At 40.5% G+C, this 19,575-nt stretch overlaps 2 protein-coding genes across 5 annotated transcripts in view; one reads left to right on the top strand and one right to left on the bottom strand.

The window, feature by feature from the left end:
* ERCC8 (ERCC excision repair 8, CSA ubiquitin ligase complex subunit) overlaps positions 1–12,725 on the bottom strand; it is a 72,387-nt gene extending 59,662 nt beyond the window's left edge. For all 3 annotated transcript variants that reach the window (XM_067568566.1, XM_067568568.1, XM_067568569.1), the window contains exons 1-4: positions 12,588–12,725; positions 6,674–6,769; positions 6,399–6,500; positions 3,583–3,706 (exon numbers count right to left, since the gene is read on the bottom strand). In XM_067568566.1, coding sequence (XP_067424667.1) covers positions 3,583–3,706; positions 6,399–6,500; positions 6,674–6,769; positions 12,588–12,664 — 399 coding nt within the window. In that variant the 5' untranslated portion in view covers positions 12,665–12,725. The remainder of the gene's footprint in view (positions 1–3,582; positions 3,707–6,398; positions 6,501–6,673; positions 6,770–12,587) is intronic.
* A 205-nt stretch (positions 12,726–12,930) lies between these two features.
* NDUFAF2 (NADH:ubiquinone oxidoreductase complex assembly factor 2) overlaps positions 12,931–19,575 on the top strand; it is a 124,909-nt gene continuing 118,264 nt past the window's right edge. Inside the window, exon 1 of one of the 2 annotated variants that reach the window (XM_067568997.1) lies at positions 12,931–13,204. In XM_067568997.1, the coding sequence (XP_067425098.1) occupies positions 13,078–13,204 (127 nt within the window). In that variant the 5' untranslated portion in view covers positions 12,931–13,077. The remainder of the gene's footprint in view (positions 13,205–19,575) is intronic. The other variant, XM_067568996.1, reaches the window with a different exon arrangement.

Here is a 19,575-nt window from a genome sequence, read left to right as displayed (position 1 = left end):
CATGCTGTAGGTCGATGACAGGTGTACAAAGGTTGTGCTGGTCTTAGATTTCCTCTGGAATCTGGCCTCAATGTGCGTTACAAGGGCCAAATCTTGGTCACAACAACGTTTAGGCCAGAATTCTGCTTGTTCTTCAGCGATCATTGACTCGACAAGAGGACTGAATATCTGGAGGACGTTATGTTCTAGAAATTTGTAGGTAATGCACAGGAGTGATATCGGCCTATAACTTCCCGGGTTGTCAGTCAGCTTGCCCAGTTTGAGTATGGCTATGATGATTGCATCCTGCCAGGCTTTTGGGATGCACCCGGATTCCATGGTTTTGGGGTATAGTTTCAGTCACTGGAGTGCCATGGGGTTTAGTTGAAGATGACATTCCAAGGTGATACCACTTCTGCCAGCTGCCTTCCCTTTCTTCATTGCAGCTAAACCTTCTTTCACTTCATCTGTTCTGAAAGCGATGGGGTCTTGTGGAAGGATTGAAGTCATTGTCTGATGTAGCTGATGATGGATCTCTCACTTGGTGGTTTTGCTGAGTGGTCCTTTTGTGCTCTCTACCAATTTGGAGGCTATGGAGTTGGGTTGGAATTTTGAGGTCCAATATTCTGTTGAATTAGCAGCTATGGTTTTATAAATGAGTTAATGTTCGATCTTTAATAGCAGTTTGATCGCTTTCCCTCTGTTTGTTTAAAAAGTCTGATAACACTGGAAACATCTCAGTAACTTTCTTTTCAACATGGAACCTCCGAAGACAAAGCTTCTTCGTGAATCCCCCAATTATATCTTTCATATTTAGTATAATTTGTATTCCTACCTTCAAGTGTTAGGTTCAGTAAATTCAATTTGCCAAATATATCCACCAGGTAAGCTAATGTAGTCAAGAAATTCATATTTTACTTATGTTATCTACAAGCTCTGTTTTCCCAAGAAGAAAAATTCTGATTTTGTCACACAAAGATGCACTTCCCTATGTGACAACCAACTGACTTTACTGTGAGACAGAAGCTGAGTGTGGTTAGAGCCCATCTCTTTGCACACTAAAACACTGTGTTCACACTGACTGAGATTTTATAAAATTAACACCATACGTACTTTAGGTAGAAACTTTTTCAGTGCTGAAGCCTAATGACGAATCATGCAGTGTGTCCAAATGCAGCCACTTTCTTTACTTGTGCTCCAACTCCACTGTTCTTTCCAGTCATGACTGCTGTCTCATCAGTGCACAGTACCCCCACACACTGTCCAATTAAGACCTTCATTCACTAAGACTTTATCGAGGATCTTGAATATTTCCTCACCAGTTGCTCAGGCTGGGATTTCTTTGCGAAATAAAAATTCTTCAACTACTGAACCAGCTTTGACAAATCTCATGTAACACAGAAACTGAGCCATATTGGTCCGTGGATTCATCAAGCTGTGGTGCAAAATATTGACCGTTCTTCACTTGTTCTACCAACTGGAACTAAACATTTTCTGCAAGGTCATCAGTGCATCAATATGTAGTATTATTTGATATGGAAATGGTTTTCAGTGCCATGGCTGCCTGTTCCCCAACCTTAATTCTTCACAGGTCTATTGTTGCTGGAAGTGGAAGGGTCTTGCCAATGATGTATTTGATGTTTGCATTTTGTAATTCACATGGCTACAACATAAGATGCTCCTAAGACTTTTGAAGAACAGTGGCTTCATTAGACATGACTTTTTTGTTTTTATTCTTGTTTCCAAAGGAAAAATTTGCAGCTCTTGTTTATTAATTCCAGGGGTTTGGTTTCTAAATGTCTCTGTAGTTTCCCAGGCCTCATACTTTCATTTACTAACACTTGAAAACAAAGGCCACATTGTGGCTATGGACTTTCTGCAGTAATACTGAGACACAAAATCAAAACTGAGTATAACTATCATCATGTTCTTCTTTTTCTGTTTAATTTTAATAAAATCATCATTTTCAGCCAAACATTTGCTACATATAAGGCTTAGTACACTTGGTCAAAATCATTCTAGTAATAAAAGAAAAGACCCACCTGTCTCTCCCTCAACCCCTTTCCCCATTTGCTAGTGCTGGTGGAGTTGGCACAGGGAGCCTCTTTTTGCCTCCCTCTGCAGGAAGTCTCTCTGCTAAAAGTTCCCCAGCAGGAGCAAAGGGCACACACAGGCTCCCATGCTCAACAGAAGCAGCATAAGACACATCCATTTAAGCTTACCTTAATAAGCTGGTTTACAGTTTAATAAATGATTTTTAAGCCTAGTTAATAGTTTCTACACTCATGGCTCCCACATGAACCCTTCATGGTTTATCAAGGGAGCCACAGTTCCCAGTTTGGGAAGCACTGTTTTCATGTGAGATTTTATGTTTACTGGCATATTCTGTTTTTCTGTTTTAACAATTACCAAGTACAATAGTTCAAATTTGGGACTTCATCTTTAATGCTGTGGACAATGTCAGGTAATATCATTTTTGTTATGTTTCCTTTTTTAAAAATTGTTTAAATATTGCTTTTTATTTTAAAGAATTAACTGAAATCTTTTGGGAATGTACCATTTTGTAGCAGTTGGTACACCAATTGTCTTTTACATACATTTTACATTGTGTAACTCATTTTAAGTTGATGATCTAAAGCAGTATCTGGTTCTTGCTAAGCAGACAACACTCTTTAAACAACAAAAAGCCAACAACCACTGCCTTCCCAACAAAAAACACAATTATATACCTCAACATCTTACTTTTAAAAAATATAAATAATTTTCACATCTCATTTAGTCAAAGAAATATTGCCTAATATGTCCTTAGGATGAGAGAATCTCAGTTTTCATGATCTTCTCACCTTAATACATGAGGCAATATTCTTGGAAAACAATGTAAGTCCATTAATACATGAAAGAAAAGAGATTAACTACAGTCTAAAAATTAATCTATCAGTTATTAGATGAAATAATTTAGTAGTAGATTAATAGCCTGTAATGTGTAAACTTTATTAAAGTCATGACAAATTGGTTAGCATTTCTCTTCATAGTTTCCCTCGTTCTTTTATTTTAAGCTTACCAAATCCTCTCACACAAATATGCCAAGAGTTTTAAGCCATCAAAGGCAATGTTCATATTGTTTAAAACTATAACAAATATGCTCCCATAGTACACTACCAGTGCTATGCAAACAAGACAATAACCAACAATTAATATTCTGTGCAGCACCTCACGAAAAACAAATTGTGGCGGACAAATGTACATTCCACAAAGTCTACCATCACAAGTCACATTCCTGTTGGAAAGCTAAGCAGAAAAAACAAGGAATCAATAATCATGAATATTCTGAACTATCATATTATTGGTAACATATAAATGGTTTCTAAAACAAGGCTGAGGCACATTTGCAGGGATGGGAAAGCCTGAACTCCTGCCCCTGTACTCTGTACCTACAGTTTTGAATGCTATCAACCTGACATTTTTCATCCTTCAAAATGCTGTGTGCATCAGCTCTCACTGTGCTGAACTGGAACTGCGGGCACACTACACCTTAAAACAGATGCTTAGTATATAACAAGGCTGGGCCTGTAGAAGATATGAAAATAATTAGTAATTACTTACTTGTAATGTGTTTGTATCCCATATTTTCAGTGTTTTATCAAATGAACTAGATGTAAACATGCCAGTGTCATGTGGGTACCACTGAACTGTCTCTACGCTGAATTTGTGTACATCAGGATGGCTCCTATAATACAATAATAGAATTGCACTGGTTAGGGTCAGCAGTGTATTTTTAATTTGATACTAGTTGACCAAGGTCTTTTTATTATTTTACTAGTTTTTTAAAAAAAATACTAGGCCTAAATTTTCAAAGGCAACTAGTAATTTTGGTGATGACCAATTTGAACCCCCTTGGGGCTGATTTTCAGAAAGCACTGAGCATCTGCCAAGCTATTTTGAGGTTTCTCAAGTTGGGCACCCAAATATTGAGACACCAAAAACTGTAGTCACTCTTGAAAATGTAGGCTTTGATGTTTAAATATTATTTTAGGGCCTGACCTTAATAAACGGTTATGTCCTCGGTGAGTTCCACTGACTTAAATGATACTCCATACAAGAGTAACTATTATATGCGCAAATTGGCAGTATTGGGCCCTTTAACGATTATTTGCTACTGATGTTAGTTCATAACTAGAGTGTTAGTAGGAGTTACAAAATTTTACTATTTTAGTATGTTGCTAACCACACTGTCTTCATTCCAGTTGTAATCTAAGTCAGATCAAGATTTATTGCCGTTTAAGGTAAGGGAATCCAAATAGTATCTTGAAACAGGCCCTGTTTGGTTTCATGTTCACAAGCTCCTAAATACATTTCAATTTAACGAGATCCTGAGAACCAGTAAACTGTTTAAGATAACAGATCAGAATCTCAAGTGATTGGTGAGGAACTGTAATTGGATCTCTGCTCCTATTAGTATCCTTAACTCTGAGAGTCTTATCCCTTTCAGATGTTTCCAAAGCTCACTGTCATTACAAGTGAACTCTGGAAAATAAAATTGCAGGGATTGAGATTTAGAACAGTGATGAAGAGATGGTGAACTTGAGGATGTTAGGAGACTCTCCATCAAGTCCCTATGTAGACATACCATGGCATTACAACACAGAGGAGAATATCTGCCTTTGTTATAGATACAGCATAGAATCACTAAGGGGAGCTGTACAGACAATGAAGTGTAAAGTCAGAGATTCTCTCTCCCTCTGAAGCAGTCTCTCAGTTTAAACACTTAAGCCACTTAAACTAGCTAGGGTAAACACTTATCAGGGTTAACTCCAGATATCTTCATTATCTATAATTCATATAGATTTTTAATATATTTAATCATACAAAGCTCCTTGCCTCATTGTAATTATCTTTTGTAAAAATGAATTTTCTTTTATAGTCTAATAAATTAGATTAAGTTTTACTATTGGTATTTAAAGCTGTAAGTAATAAATCTGAGGAAGTGCTTGTTCTGGAAACAAATTGCCATCCATCTCACAGTACAATCTTGATGTGGCCATAAGCAGGGTCTTTAGCTGTGGAATACTCCACTGATTCTTGAGGCACACTAAGAAATATAATGATGGCAACATTCAAGGCTAGATTCAGGATTATTCTCATTTAATTTTTATGTTGCTAGTGTGCATTATGTAATTGTGTTATGTACGTTTCAGAATTTGTTCCAATTTGGTATTTATTCAGTTACTGTTAATTAGTTTGTCCAGCCACCCATAAGCATAGAGCCCTAGAGCCTGCTGGTTATTAACAGTATCTTCTGTTCCTGTACTATGTTTTGATTCATGAGCTATCATCTTTTCATTTAGGCCTTTCTGCTGTTGTAAGTAATCTTTGCTGCAGAAATCAAAGCTGTATTTCATTCACATATCCAGCTTCTAGGCCTCAAACATCTGGGCATGGGAATAAGGGGAAAGGGTAGCCACTAACTCCTGCATGGAAAGACAAACCCTATCATGACACACAGAAAAAGGCTTTGCTTGTGGGATGGGAGGATGGGCACCTTCTGTAGAACAATGAATACATAAAATGAACAAATCCTTATCTGAAGGGAAAGTCGTGAATAAAATTATGGCCTGTCTTTTGCCAGTAATATTGGAACTGTTCTCATTCAAGCATGCCTTTGGCAAATTCCAGATTATCACTGCATAACTCATTTATGTCTAGAATCCTCAACATTTTTTCAAACTTCATAAATAACTAATTGCAAGTATTTTAGATTCCTTTCATTCCACATATAGTGATATGTACATTATTGTCCTTATGTCTTGACATAGTATTGTACATCTCCATGGTTTCTTGGAAACCTAGTCATGAGTATTTGTGCAGCAGTCACTGAATGATTTTCATAGCTTTATTGCTATACCTTCAGCAATTTCAGTGGGGAATAACTTAAGAGAGTCAGAATAAGGAATCTGTGAGTTGAAAAGAGGAAAAGCACTCTTTTCTAGTGCTTAAAACAGGACCATGAATCAGGAGACTGGGCTTCTATTGCTGATTCTGCCACTGATGTTTTGTGAGATCCTAAGCAACACACAACTTCTATGATTCCAGTTTTCCTCTTGTAAAAATATCCAACATTTTAGAATATTGAACTCCTTCAATGAAAAGTTTTATATAACAGTAAAATCGGTAGATTCCTATTTTTACATGTATTATTACTATAACTTCACAATTGACCTATTATACTTTTAACTGTGTGTGTCACGGAACCTTGATATTACACAATTTTTTTTATCAAAGTTATCTGGTACTATACGTGATTAGGTTTTTATGTAGGAAGTAAAATACTAATGTGCAACAATTTGTGAATTTAAAGCAAAATACACAATAGAAAATGCTAACAATATTTTATAGGGATTTTTTTTTAAAACGGTACATACCTGCCCACAGAACAAATTGCTTTACAGGTATAACATGGTTTTCTGCTGAAGTTTTCAAGGTCATAAAGTACAATAACACCATCTGACCCACCTGATAACATGCTATAAGAACAAACATAACATTAGTTTAGATAGCCTACATTCACAATCTGTTCAAAATAACTGAAGGATCACAATCAGCAAAGTAGTTAGTTTTAATCATTTATGGTTATGACTAATTATTCAAATACATTCTATAAAATATACCTGATAATAAAATAGCATAATTTACTTACTATCTTCCCTCAACAGGTTCAATATCAAGGGTGTTAACACCACTCCCATGGATTCTTTCTACGTCTCTATCTTTGTTTAACTCCAAGCTTAGTACCCTTTAAAAAAAAACAGAAAATATCCAACTATGAGTGGTGAGAATCAGGAAGTTCTAGAATTTTACCTTTTCTTTAATACAACAAAAAAAGTAATATTTTTGCTCCTCACAATTCTCCTTTTATTCAATACATTCAATTATTACCCTTTACATTTTAAAGTACATTTTCGGACCTGATGAAGAACTAAAAATAAGAAAAAAGTGTGACTGGCTGAAATTGCCACACTGTATATTATTTGGGGCTGGCGCACTGTAAATCTTTATTTAGTAATTCATGTAAATAAATGTATAAATGAAAATTGACATATAATGCAATAATCAGACATATAAAAAAAGTTAAATGAAAAGCTTATATCCTTTATATCTACAATATTCAAAAATAAGGTAGTCTTCATTCCAACCACCACCATCTGGTAGAGAGTTTATTTAATAAAACTAAAGACACCAAGTGGACAGACCAGTTATTTTAGTAAATTAAAAAGTAATCTCTTTCATAGAAAATGAACAAAAAAAAACACCACTAGATGATAATCACAACTAAGAATTAAATATATTTGCCACATCTTTTATATCACTAAGACAGACATAAAATATGATGCACATTCTCAAGAAAATTATTTTTACAAAAATTCAAATTCAGCTAATGAAACATCAGAAGAATTCACTGTGTTATCGGCAAGATTTGTTTTTCCTCTCCTGATTTGTAAGATCATTCAAATCCAGCCCTTGGTAAGTGTCAACCAAGCAATTTCCTACTATTGTAACTGACAAGAGTAACTACATTTTCCCTCAACATCTGATGAAAGAGTTGGTCTTAAAAAAATTCAAATTAAGCAAAAAAGTATTATGCTGAGATCACAACACATTCTGAGTTTATTACTCAGGAAGAACCTAATGCTATATTGATGAAATGGCATGCAAAAAATAAAATAAAATAAAAACCCAGCATTTTATATATTCAGAAAAATACTACGTGTCATTTGACCAAAAGACACATGAATAACAAAATAAAATTCCTAAGAAAAATGTGGTGAGTTCTAGTTGTGGGTTTATTATAATAATATTACTATGACAAAGACCTTTCACATTTTCACTGATGTTGTCTATTTACAGCAAAGTGAAGCTTTGAACAAGAGGTGATAATAAGAAACACCTTTGAATCAATTCTTTGGTCCTCTGAGCTATGGCTCCTTTTAGTTTTGAAAATGTGATATGCACCAAAACCCTGCTCCTTATGTGGAGTTAGAAATCCTACTATCATATGAAAAATCTACTCTCTGAGCAATCTCATTTGCCAACAAAAGTACAGGAAAACCACAACTTATATGCACAAAATGAAAGGCCAGTCTACAAGACGCTGAATGCCTCCTGCAGTTGAAGTCAATGGGAGTTGGAAGTGCTCAGCACTTTTGTGGCTTGGTACTCAAGAGACTACTGCTAAAGCCAAAATGTAACTCCTATTCTTATACCATAAGCTATTTTATATTCCATGGCAATCTGGAACTAAATTCTGTGCTAAAACCCAGGGTGTAGCAGACCGGAAATCTCGCTGCAACTTCATTTAAACATAAAAAATTAAGGTTCTATTGAATTAAATACAGAAAATGAATAACAGTCAGATGTTTGAACATGCGTAACTGCATCAGAGATTGTTGGGAGAAGCTGAACATTTTGGCAACTGGGTCTTAGTACCTGAAAAAGTGCAGGATGTGGTTTGGGATTATGGAATAAAGAATAGTTGAACATTTCTCCTAAAATCATCATCAGTGAACCTTTTAACAATGTTGACACTAAAATTATCATCTTTAGGTTTCAGAATTAACATCTACTTGAGAGGAAAAGATAATACCTTGGATTTATTGTTTTAGGCTGTCTGCAGATTCATGAGGCTTTATTGTATTGGTTTTCACTTAGGCCTGGTTTAAACTAGAAAAAGTTCTGTTATAGCTATACCAGCAAACCATCCCTTAGTGTAGACACTGCATATGCTGGCATGAAAGATGTTTTGCCAGTATAGCTTATAGAAGTTTGGTGAGGAAAATAAACTATACAAACAAAAGCACTGATGCCAGTATAACTGCATCCACACTCGGGCGGTATAGAAATGTTGCCACAAAAAAAAAAAAAAAATGTACATGCGTAATTGATACTGCTATACCAGCAAAAGCTTCTAGTGTAGACCTGGCCTTAGGAGTCTAATGCCCATTTTCAAAAGCACTCAAGAAACTTAGGTGCTTTTTAAAATTTTACCTAAAAACATTCCTCATGCAAAGATTTACCCTAAGTAATAGTTTTGACTAAGAATAAAAAGTTGTAAATAAATATTCAACTTTTAAAAATAATATCCAATTACATTACAGCAATGTTTTAAAAGGTGTGGCTTTAACAGGAAAGTTTTGAAGAATCTTTTTCTATTACATAATGTCAGATTTATGGTTGCCTGTGCAACTTTAATTCTGTCCCTCATGCATCCATTCTTTGCACTGAACAAGGCAGAGGTCATGGTTAAAATAAATAAATAAATAAAAAGAATGTGATCATCTAATTAAAGACTGTAACATAAAGAATATGCAAGAGGTAACAGAACTAAGGTGGTAGACAACCAAAGATCTGGCATTTCCTAACTTTTGAATATTTGATTTTGCAAATTAAATAAAGCTCTTTTAGCCTTTTTTGGGGAAGGACACGGCGGGGGCAGGATGAAGTAATTTCCTACTTTCTTTAAAAAGAGAAATATAAAAACTCTACACATGTAACAATCCTTTATCCTACATCCTCATAAGTGTTATCTCAAAGTGGAGATGGATTGCTTGGCCCTGAGAGTAGTGTGATGTAAGCCCCTGCCTGATGTGCTACTCAGAGAGAGAATGGGTTGTTGAGGCCATATGCTGGATCTCACTGGTGGTTGGAGGGAGCATGGCTTGTCTCTCTCTCTCCACCCTGCACTCCAGCCCTATATCTTGCCCCTGGGCGGTAGGGGGAGGAAAGAAAAAATATAGAGTGATAGGATCCCATGCTGGAGCAGGTGGGGAGGAGCCCATCCCAGTTTCTATCCTATGTAACATACCCAGAGACGGAATAGAACATGTTCTGAGTTCAAGAGGAACCCAGGCTGGGTTTCTTCCACTCCTTCTTCAGTCTACTACAACTGCTCTGGAAGCACCCAAAAGTTCTCAAAATCTACTCTGTGACAGTATGAATGTTAGTGTATTTAATTACTATTCGTTATTTTGGTAAGTAATGTTTTCCTGAAGAACACAACCAGAAAAGAGAAATGGTGATTTTAACTGTTTATATTTCAAGAAAAATTTAACAGAATTTCATGGGACAAACAAAAAGCACTTCCCTAGCTGGAAGATGTTTACCCTACTGAGAACAATGGAAATGCAAAAGCTTCTCAAAGAAAAGGTTGCATGAATTCTTCATAATGCAAAAGTATTAGGCAACCTAAATTATAGTGGTTGCTACCAGGTCCCCCTTATAAAAATTTGAGAACGTTCTCAGTAAGATTGCAGAAATAGCATCTAGCAAATCCTATGAAGATACTGTGACTCCTTTTTTGTAAATCTAAAAGATAAGGAGTTGAGTGAGAAACTATAAGGGATAACTATTCAGGATTCTGACCACACAGGTGGAATATCAAAGTCTGCCCACTTGAATTAATTTATGAATAATCAAGTTGAATAGAATTCATATGTTGCTCTAAAATCTTTAAGATGATCACTAGAATTAGAAAACAAGATGCACATTTTGAAACCCCTTCTTCTCTAAACTGACAAACTCGGTTTCATTTAGCCCGTGCAGCTGTGTACAAGGTTCCAAGGTAACTTTCTTTTCATCTAAGATAGGGTGCTAATGTGCAACCTACAGAGTAATTTAATATGGCCCATGGTGTTTTAGAAGGCTACCACTGTAATTGAGATGATGTGTCACATGATGGGGACTTCTCACTTAAGTGGACATCATAATGCTAAGAAAACTAAGAATGTATGTTTAAAACAATTTTTAAAAGATGGAAGCTGAAGGCTGCGCCTTAGAATCCAAATCTACCATCAAGGAATTTCATAGAAGTTAATGTAATTCTGCATGGAAATAAAAGTTCGCCTATATATCCTTTTGAAGGGCCTGTGTGTGGACAATGAGTTGAAAGTAAATTACTAATGTAAGTTTCCCTAAAGTGGAAACATTTTGGGGTCTATGATCTAACCTTCCCCAGTCTAACAATAGTAGGATTGTTTTTAAAAAGTTGCCTGAGAAGAAGAGCTTTGAGAAGGAGGATAAACCACTAAATTCAGAGAATCATGACTTGAGAAGACCTGCAAGGCCCAACCATAACTCAAAGTGATTTATTTGTGACGTGTTCAGAAAGAAGACGCCACATAAAATTCTTTTAGCTATGAATCGAGGTACATTGTAGCCTCAAGATGTTCACATTAGTGTCTGCTAAACGGGTATAGAAAAAAAAACACTTTGGCGGGATGGAAATAAGCATGCCATGTTAATGTGTTCATCTTATAGAATGTAACTTAGGTTTTACAGTATCATGGGGTTTTCATATCATAACACAATGCTACATTTGAGCAAAACCATCATGTCATGAGGCATTTCAATGGCTATTTTGGGGTTGAGCATAATTCTTGTGTAATTTTAAAACATTATATATATGTATGCAGTTATGTGACTGCAGCTGAAATGAAAACACCTAGTAAGAAAATACACCGCTATATAATTAAAATATACATAACTTTACCCAGCCTAAACACAACAGGCTAGGTCACTACCTGCTTGTAGCCAACATTCATTTTATCACAAGTCTTGTAATATTTGGGGTTTTTTTTTATTCAAGCCCCAGCTCCATGAATGGCGTGATTACATGAGAATCTGTTTTAATTTTTGAAGACGGAAGTTTCTAGCTTCCACGGTTGCAGAGAAAAGTTTAAAAATGTGAAACCAAACATGAAAAATCCAAAAGTAAAAAGAACCTAACATAAACGTTTTTAAACATCTTATTTTTGAGCTTACATGAACATTGAATGCTTACGGTTGGCACTACTGCTACCTCCTCTATACTCAACTCCTATTCTAGAAAGCCTACTCTCAGAAACGACAAGGCCCCAAAACATCAATTAATATAATCCTTCACATGGGAAGACATCATTTAATAAATAGCCCATCCTCTTTTTCAGTTTTTCTTCAACCCAACACTGGTACCAAGAGTCGCCAGAAAAAACTGCATCACAAATGGGGAGGCAGAAAAAAGAGAAGGGAAGAAGGTAGAAATATGAACTAGAATAGAAATGGAAGAGCATGACCCTAACCTCCACCCACCCACTCTCAAACTGGAAAGGAGGACAAGATACAGAGAAGACCAACATGCCATGCCCGTGGTGCTCTCCCCAACAGAGCAGTTTCAGGTCCTGCCATCGCAGTCCAAATGCAAAGCTGTGGCGGATGTCTGGTGCTGGGGTCAGGGATGACACTGGCGTCAAGGCATCATCCCCAACCACCGTGATGACAACGAGGCATGGCCGCGGCTCCCAGCCCTGGCTCCCCCCATCCAGTGGGGACAGCGCGATGCGCGCCAGCGACGTACCCGCCACGACGGGTGGGCTGGGCAAATCTGCAGCCGCCTCTCCTGGCCTCACCCCCAGGCAGGTCTGACGCGTGCTCAGGCACGTGTAGCGCGCCTACGAGAGGAGGGAAATCCCCGGACTTCTCCGTGGCCCGCAGCGCACGGGCCAGACCAAGGGACCGGGCCCGGACCGCACAGTGCGAGTCAGGGCCCAGCTGAGAACTGCAAGAGCCCAGAGACTCTTTACCTCCGGGTGGACTCAGCCCGGCGCAACCGCAGCGGATCGTCGAGACCGGCCTGACGGGCCGAGATGAAGGCCAACATGGTGACGCTGGTGGCGGGACCGGGCAAGCACCAGACCTAGCAGCGCCGCCATGTTGTAAATAGGGTGACGCCGATTGGCTCAGTGCGAGACGGCCGTGACCAATGGGAAGCGCGGTTATTGGATAGTTCGCGGCCCCCACCGGAGAAGGGGGCGGGGGAGAGAGACCAAGGGGCGGGGCACGCATACGGCGCTCTCATCTATGGGCCCGGACGAGACGGAAGGGGCGGGGCGAGGTGAGTGTTTGAGCTCTCGGGCCCCGTGGGCGGAGTTGCAGTTTAGGGGTGGAGCTTGTGGAGCCGACGGGTCTTTCCCCTTCGTTCCCGCGGACCCATCGTCCCGGTGCCCGTCGTGTGTCACCGCGGCGGGGTGAGAAGCGGGTCCTAGCTAGGCCGTCCCGCCCGGCGCTGGTAGGATGGGTGGGCGCTGGCGGCTCCTACGCGCCCTGCGGCTCCGGCTCTTCGGGCCAGAGAAGGAGCATGTGGGCAGCGACCAGTTTGGAAACAAATACGTCAGGATCCCCAAGCACCAAACCTGGGCTGGTAAGAGCGGGGCTGCCACGGCCGTCTCCAGGGTGCCCGCTCGGCCTGTCTGTGGCCTCTGCTGGAGTCCGTCCCCCCTCCGCACCGCCCTCCGTACTCCCAGCAGCCTGGCCCGCCGTCCCCGTCCCCCCGCAGCCCCCGAGCTCCCTGGAGCCCAGCCCGCCTATAGCTTTTCTAGGGCATCCCCGACCAGTCCCTGCAGCCCCCGGGCATCCCTGCCTACACTCCTGCCCCCATCCCTGCTGTCCCCTGGGCACCCCGACCCCAGCCCTTTTGGCACCAGCCTCCCTCAGGACACCCCTTCTCGATTCCTTTCCTTGGTCCCTCTGCTCTGCTCTCTCTCTGCTGTATAGCTTCTTGCACTGTGCGGTGTCAGAGCTCTCTTCAGTAGTGTGTTAAGCAGCATGACCGACCACACGTCTGTCACATGTAGTTTGTTCTCTCATCTCCCCAGGTGAGACCTGTGTGTAGCAGAGTGACTTCTTGTGGTAGGATTTTTTTTTTTTTGTTAATAATCAAACGTGTTGCTATGTGCTTATATTAGAGAAGGCAAGGTCAAAGAAATGAGCCTTGCTCTTGGTGTGGAAAGTGGTGTGGTTTGTGATGGCCCTTAGTTCCCAGGGGAGTTCATTGCACAGCCTTGGACTACTCCAGGAGAAACGTCTGTCTCCTGCACAGAGGAGGTTACTCTTACCATTGAGAGTTCCAGTGGGCCAGAGGGGTGAAGTGGTCAAGGATGGTCTTTGTCCTTGAGCTTTGGACTGTCTTTCAGATATCCAGGGCCCAGGCCATGGAGAACTCTGAAGATAACTGAAACCTTGAACTTGCCCCCACGTTCCTCCCTACTCCTGCTAATAGCCTTCTTAGCTTACATCCTACCTCTTGCCAGTTTCGTCTCCCTGCCTACACCTTCTCAATAGTTGCTCTCTTCCAGCCTGTATGGTCCACTGCATGTCCATTGTTTTACTGTTCTCTTCCATAGACTCTTGCCTGCTTAACTATTTAGTCTCCATGTACATTGCCCAGAAACTCCCCTGTATGTCTTCTAGGCACTTCTCCTTCTTCTACCTAATTCCCCATCAACCCCCATATTCTGTATACCAGGGCTCAGCAACCTTTGGGAAGTGGTGTGCCAGGTCCCCCCTCCCCCACGTGCCATGGGCTTAGTGCCCTGGCCAGTGGTGTACCTTGGGTGTCCGGGGATCAGTATTTATATTTGTGCCCCTCCCATCAGCGGGGGGGCTGTCTGTGGGCCTGTTTCCTGCTCTTCCCCTTCCTCCACCCCCCCGCCACTGCGGGGGCGGCAGGTGCAGTGGTGTACCGAGGGGGCCATGCCCCTGGGCACTGGCCCGGCCTTGCTCTGAGGAGCTCACCCCTGCTGACGTTGCTGACAGCCACACCGAGCCGACCTCCTTGGTGGGGAGCAGGAGTGAGAGGGGCATATGCCCCCGGGCTGCCTGGTGGGGGGGGAGAAGGCTGCCTGGCCCCTGTGCGGCCATGGTTCCCACAGCTCCCTCGATGCACCCAGCGCGGGGGCAGAGGAGGGGCCAGGAGGATGGGAGGCTGAGGGGCTGGGTTGGTGCGGTCGCTGGCGATGTCAGCGGGGGCCGGCTCCTCAGAGGAGGGCCTGCCTGGGGCCCCCCACAGACTGCCCGAAGCAGCGCTGCGTGGCGGCTGCTCCTCCGCCCCTGCTCCTGTCCCTCTCCTACCGGACACGGGCACAGCGCCCTGGCCAGGAGCCGCTCCTGGCCCCAAGCAGCCGCAGGGCTTCTGCTCCCTCCTCCCAGCCCCGCCCCTTCCCTCCCTCTCCCACGTGACGTGGGCCCAGCGCCACCATGACGCATGCCACTCAAAATCATCTCACATGCCACAATTGGCACATGTGCCATAGGTTGCCAACCCGTGCTCTAGACTAAAGTTTTTCCTTGGGCTCCTAGCACTAGGTACTTTTAGCCTTCCTTCAACTTCGCCACTATTGTGAAGTTTGTACTGTGATCCTTTTCAGATCAGCTAGCAGCATACTGTATTTGGTAAATATTTTGATAAAGACAAAGGGGGGGGGTGTTGTGCTTCCAAACTAAATTTGTTTAATATCATTGTAAGATTGAATAAGGTTCATTACTTGTGGTCAGGTTTGACTCTGTTTCCCATCCTGGCGCTTTCCACTATACTTTAAATAATGCTGTTTCCACATGGTAGAGAGAAATTTTGTGAAGACCTACATTAGCCATATTAGAGGACTATGTATAAAAGAAGAAAATAAGTGAACCAGGCTTGAAAGACTAACCAGATGAATTTCATCTGTAATTGTTTTCACTATTTCTATAGCCTGTTAGTTTCCCATTTGCTAATGTACAGGACAATAGGGAAAAACTTTTTTTTTAAATAGGAAATGGGCAACGGTCTTTGCACATGAAAGTCATTTAAAAAACATATTGGATTTCAAATGGACTGTTATTTTAAAGTAAATAAAGATAAACCCACCCATCAGGTGATCTTAGAGCTTAGCTTTTACTTCAGTCAGACCAGACTGTCTGTCTGACTTCTTTTTCATTCAGGAGAAGTTTTAGGATATGCATGTAGGTGAATTCCTTGGGAAATTACGCACACTTAGCCTGACTTTCTTTGGCATATGTTCCCTAAACTGTATAAACTATCCCATATATGTTTCCAAATGTATCTGCCCCCATATAGTACACCTCCACACTTCTCTACAGATATTAGACTCCTTTCTTATATTGCACATATCACATAACTCAATCTAGGCAACTCATGCAGATTCTTCTCATCACTCCCCAGCACATAATTTTGGATTATGTCTGGTTTAGAGTGTGATATAGTACCTTTGGGGGGCTGGAATGTTCTGTAATTATGTTGAACTAATCTTAATTGTTTCATCAGATTATGTAGCTTTCTAATCATTATAGTTTTCTGTAGCCTTTTAAAGTGGGTCCAGCTATGAGCATTAGTAACTAATTTCCCCTGAAAATTGCCTCTGTAGATCACAACGCTAGTTTTAGAACAACTTTGTTTTGTGTGAATAATTTAAATTGCATGCTATTATCGTAAGTAGAAAATGTCTTCAGGCTTTTAGAAAGAGTATATTAAGGGAGATGAAAATAAACCTGTTTTTTTACTGGGGGGGGGAACATGAAAAAGGATTTGATGATTGTAGGGACTTGACAAAGTAAAGTTGCACTGCAGAAAACATTCACTCACTCATCTGCTGGTATAATTTATTTGTACTTCAGTCATTTTTGCACTATGCTTTGTTCACAATCTGTTAGGTACCGTCCAGATGAATAGTTAGATACAGTTCCTCTTCCAAAGATCTCATAATCTAAGAAAACTAACAGTCAAGTGTTAGAGGAGAGGGATAAAATGTACAACCAGTTTTAAAAACCAAAAACAAATGGGAAATATTTCCCCAAGGCCTGAATAACTATTACTAGTCAAGCGATTTCTTGTAGGAATGAAGTAAAAGTGTCATAGAGTTTAAGACGAGAAGGGACAACCAGATCATCTAGTCTGACCTCTTGTATATCACAGGTTGCTAATACCACCCAGCATCCACTCACTAAACCAAACAACTGAAAATAGACCAAAATATTATAAGACTTGAGAGAGAGAATGCTTGGTGCCACCTCAGAGCCCTGGCCTTCCCTGTCCAATATTTAATTTAAAAAAAATATGAAGGATTAGTTCAGAGAAGGGTCTTCCATATGTAAGGGGCAAAGATATTCCATAAGTAAGGAGTGGCATAGAAGAAAATGCAGTGGTGGTTGCAGGAGAAATGGACAAGCAGGTAACCAAGACTGGCATTATTGGCAGAGGAGAGGGAATAATAAGGGTGATGCAATAAGATGACAGGTAAGGAGAGAGAGACAATGTTGTGAAAGGTTTAAAGAAGATGGACCGGTTAAAAGCAAATTATGGTTTCTTCAAAAATATTTTGAAAAAATATGAAATCTGCATTTATGAACATAACTAGTCTACATAGTCAGCTGTTCTATTGTTATTGTGCTCATCTTCCTCCCAAATCCCCACCCCTTCCAATATATGATTCATCCATTTGTTACCTCTTATCTCTATTTAATTTGTAAATTCTTAAGGCTGGAGACTTAATTTTACTCTAGGTTGTGCAGCACTTTGAAATAATTAACAATAGTGAGGACAAGCAGCTTGACTTTGTTGCAGTGGAGGACAGGGAGGGAACCATTGGACAAATTCAAAGAGGAGGATGGCTGTTGGAATGACAGGCAAGGAAGATGATCTTGGCAGTTGCACTTTGTGCCCTAAAGAGGGGGTAGGGTGGTGGTGGTGATGTGTTTAGGATGTCACAAAAAAGGAAGTTATGGTAGTAAAGATGTGAGATGATGAGCGCCTGACTGAGAGTTTTTGCTAAGTGGACTGAAAAAGGAGTCCAATGCTTTTTTTTTTAAAAAAAAAAAAAAAAAAAAAAAAAAGGTTATAGAAGGAAAAGATAAATCTCTGAGCCATCAATGTAATGATGTTAGATGAGTCTGCAAGTGAATGAAGTCACTTGAGGAGAGGAAAGAGAAGGAAGGGAAAAGAACAGAGCTCTGCGAGACCCCCACAGAGGTGGAATGGGAAGCAGGAAAACCTGACAAAAGAAGGAACATCCAAAGGGGACCAGGGTCAGGCAGAGTCATAGAAGCCAAGGAGGATGAGACTTTGAGAAGGAGAGTGTGACTAACAGTAGTGCAAGAGAATTTATAAGGTTGTAGCAGTTCATTTTCCTACAACACAAATTATTCAAATGTCAGATGTAAATGAGACGAAAACACTCACATGTGGAATCGTTTCTCAGACCCTTGTGTTAAAGCGGAAACATTACATGATCCCTAGAAAATAAAGGTAAATCTTCCACAACACTATGCTGTTGTTTTCTACCAAATAAGATTACATAATTTAGAATATGCTACAAGTTAAACTTTTTCAAAGATTAGTAATAAACTGATGACAGTGATTAAATAGTACAATTTCATAATTCTTGTCTTGAGAGGAACATCCAGCATAATTCATTAACTCTGAGATTGCACTTCAGATGTCAGTCCTGGAACTGGATGTGATAGAAGCTGGGTTTGGACATTTAGGTAACAGTGATTGATGACTCTTTTTAATATCTCAACATATATTTCACTAAACAATGTAGCTTTATCTATGTAATATATTTATTTTTTTAACTGCATAGCATTCTGTGAAAGCATCACTACAGCTCTGGTACATGATGAATTGTTTGCTGTGCAACCTCTAGTGATTCTTAAACTACTCCTATTTGAGTATTTGCTAAACTTCCTCATACGGTTTATGGATTTTATTTAAACAGCATCTATTTCATAGGAGATAACTGATCCCATTTTCTACTGTAAAACTTTGTAAATATGAAGATTGTTAGTGCGTAGTTAAAGAGAAAAATTTGAGCTATGTAAAATGCACTAAACACTTAATATCTAACATATTTTCTAACTAATATTATAAATGGTGTCTTAGTGCACAACTTATTTTTCAAACTATGCAATAACTTCATTTGTACTGGCATTCATAGTTATGGCTGTAAGTTGAAATAATAGAATCATAAAACGGAAGGGAGCTCAAGGGGTCATCTAGTCCATTCCCTAGAGTGCCCATATTTCCCAAAGGGAAAATGGGACACCGCTTGGGCCAGCCCAAGCTTTCTTACTCCTCCACCTCCCTGTGTAGGGATGGTCTGAGACGCTCTCCTGAGCTGTGCCGCCCCCCCACTCCCCGCGCACAGGGCTGGCATTGCTGCTTGCCCAAGCACAGCCCCCCTACCCCATGTGAGGCTGGTGTCATTGCTCTCTTGAGTCCTGCCTGCCCCCCTTGCGAGGCTGGGGCTGGCACTGCTGCTCACCCAAGCCCTGCCTGCCCCCTGCCCAAGCTCTGTCTCTTGCCTTTATGGGGCTGGCATCACTGCTTGCTGTCCCCCCGCACGTTCCTCAGCACCCCCTTTTTTGACAAAAGTTGGCATTTGTCCTGTTTGATCTTGCCAACTTGATCGGTTGGCAAGAGCAAATGTGACAAATGCCCAATTTTGCCAAAAATTCAGGATGGCTGGGACAGGGCTTAAAAAAAGACTGTGCCGGCCAAAACAGAACATATGGTCACTCTACCAGTCCCATGCACTTATGGCAGAACTAAGTATTATCTAGATCATCCCTGACAGGTGTTCATCTAACCTACTCTTAAAAATCTCCAATGATAGAGATTCCATAACCTCCCGAGTCACTTTATTCCATTTCTTAACTACCCTGACAGGAAGTTTTTCCTAATGTCCAACCTAAACTGCCTTGCTGTAATTTTAAGCCCACTGCTCCTTGTCCTAGCCT

This window comes from Emydura macquarii, unplaced genomic scaffold (assembly GCF_026122565.2).
Source record: "Emydura macquarii macquarii isolate MOO-44397 ecotype Brisbane River unplaced genomic scaffold, CSIRO-AGI_Emac_v2 contig_2897, whole genome shotgun sequence".
NCBI lineage: Eukaryota > Metazoa > Chordata > Testudines > Chelidae > Emydura > Emydura macquarii.
Note: the sequence above shows the minus strand (reverse complement) of the source record. Positions and strands in the feature narration are given on the sequence as shown.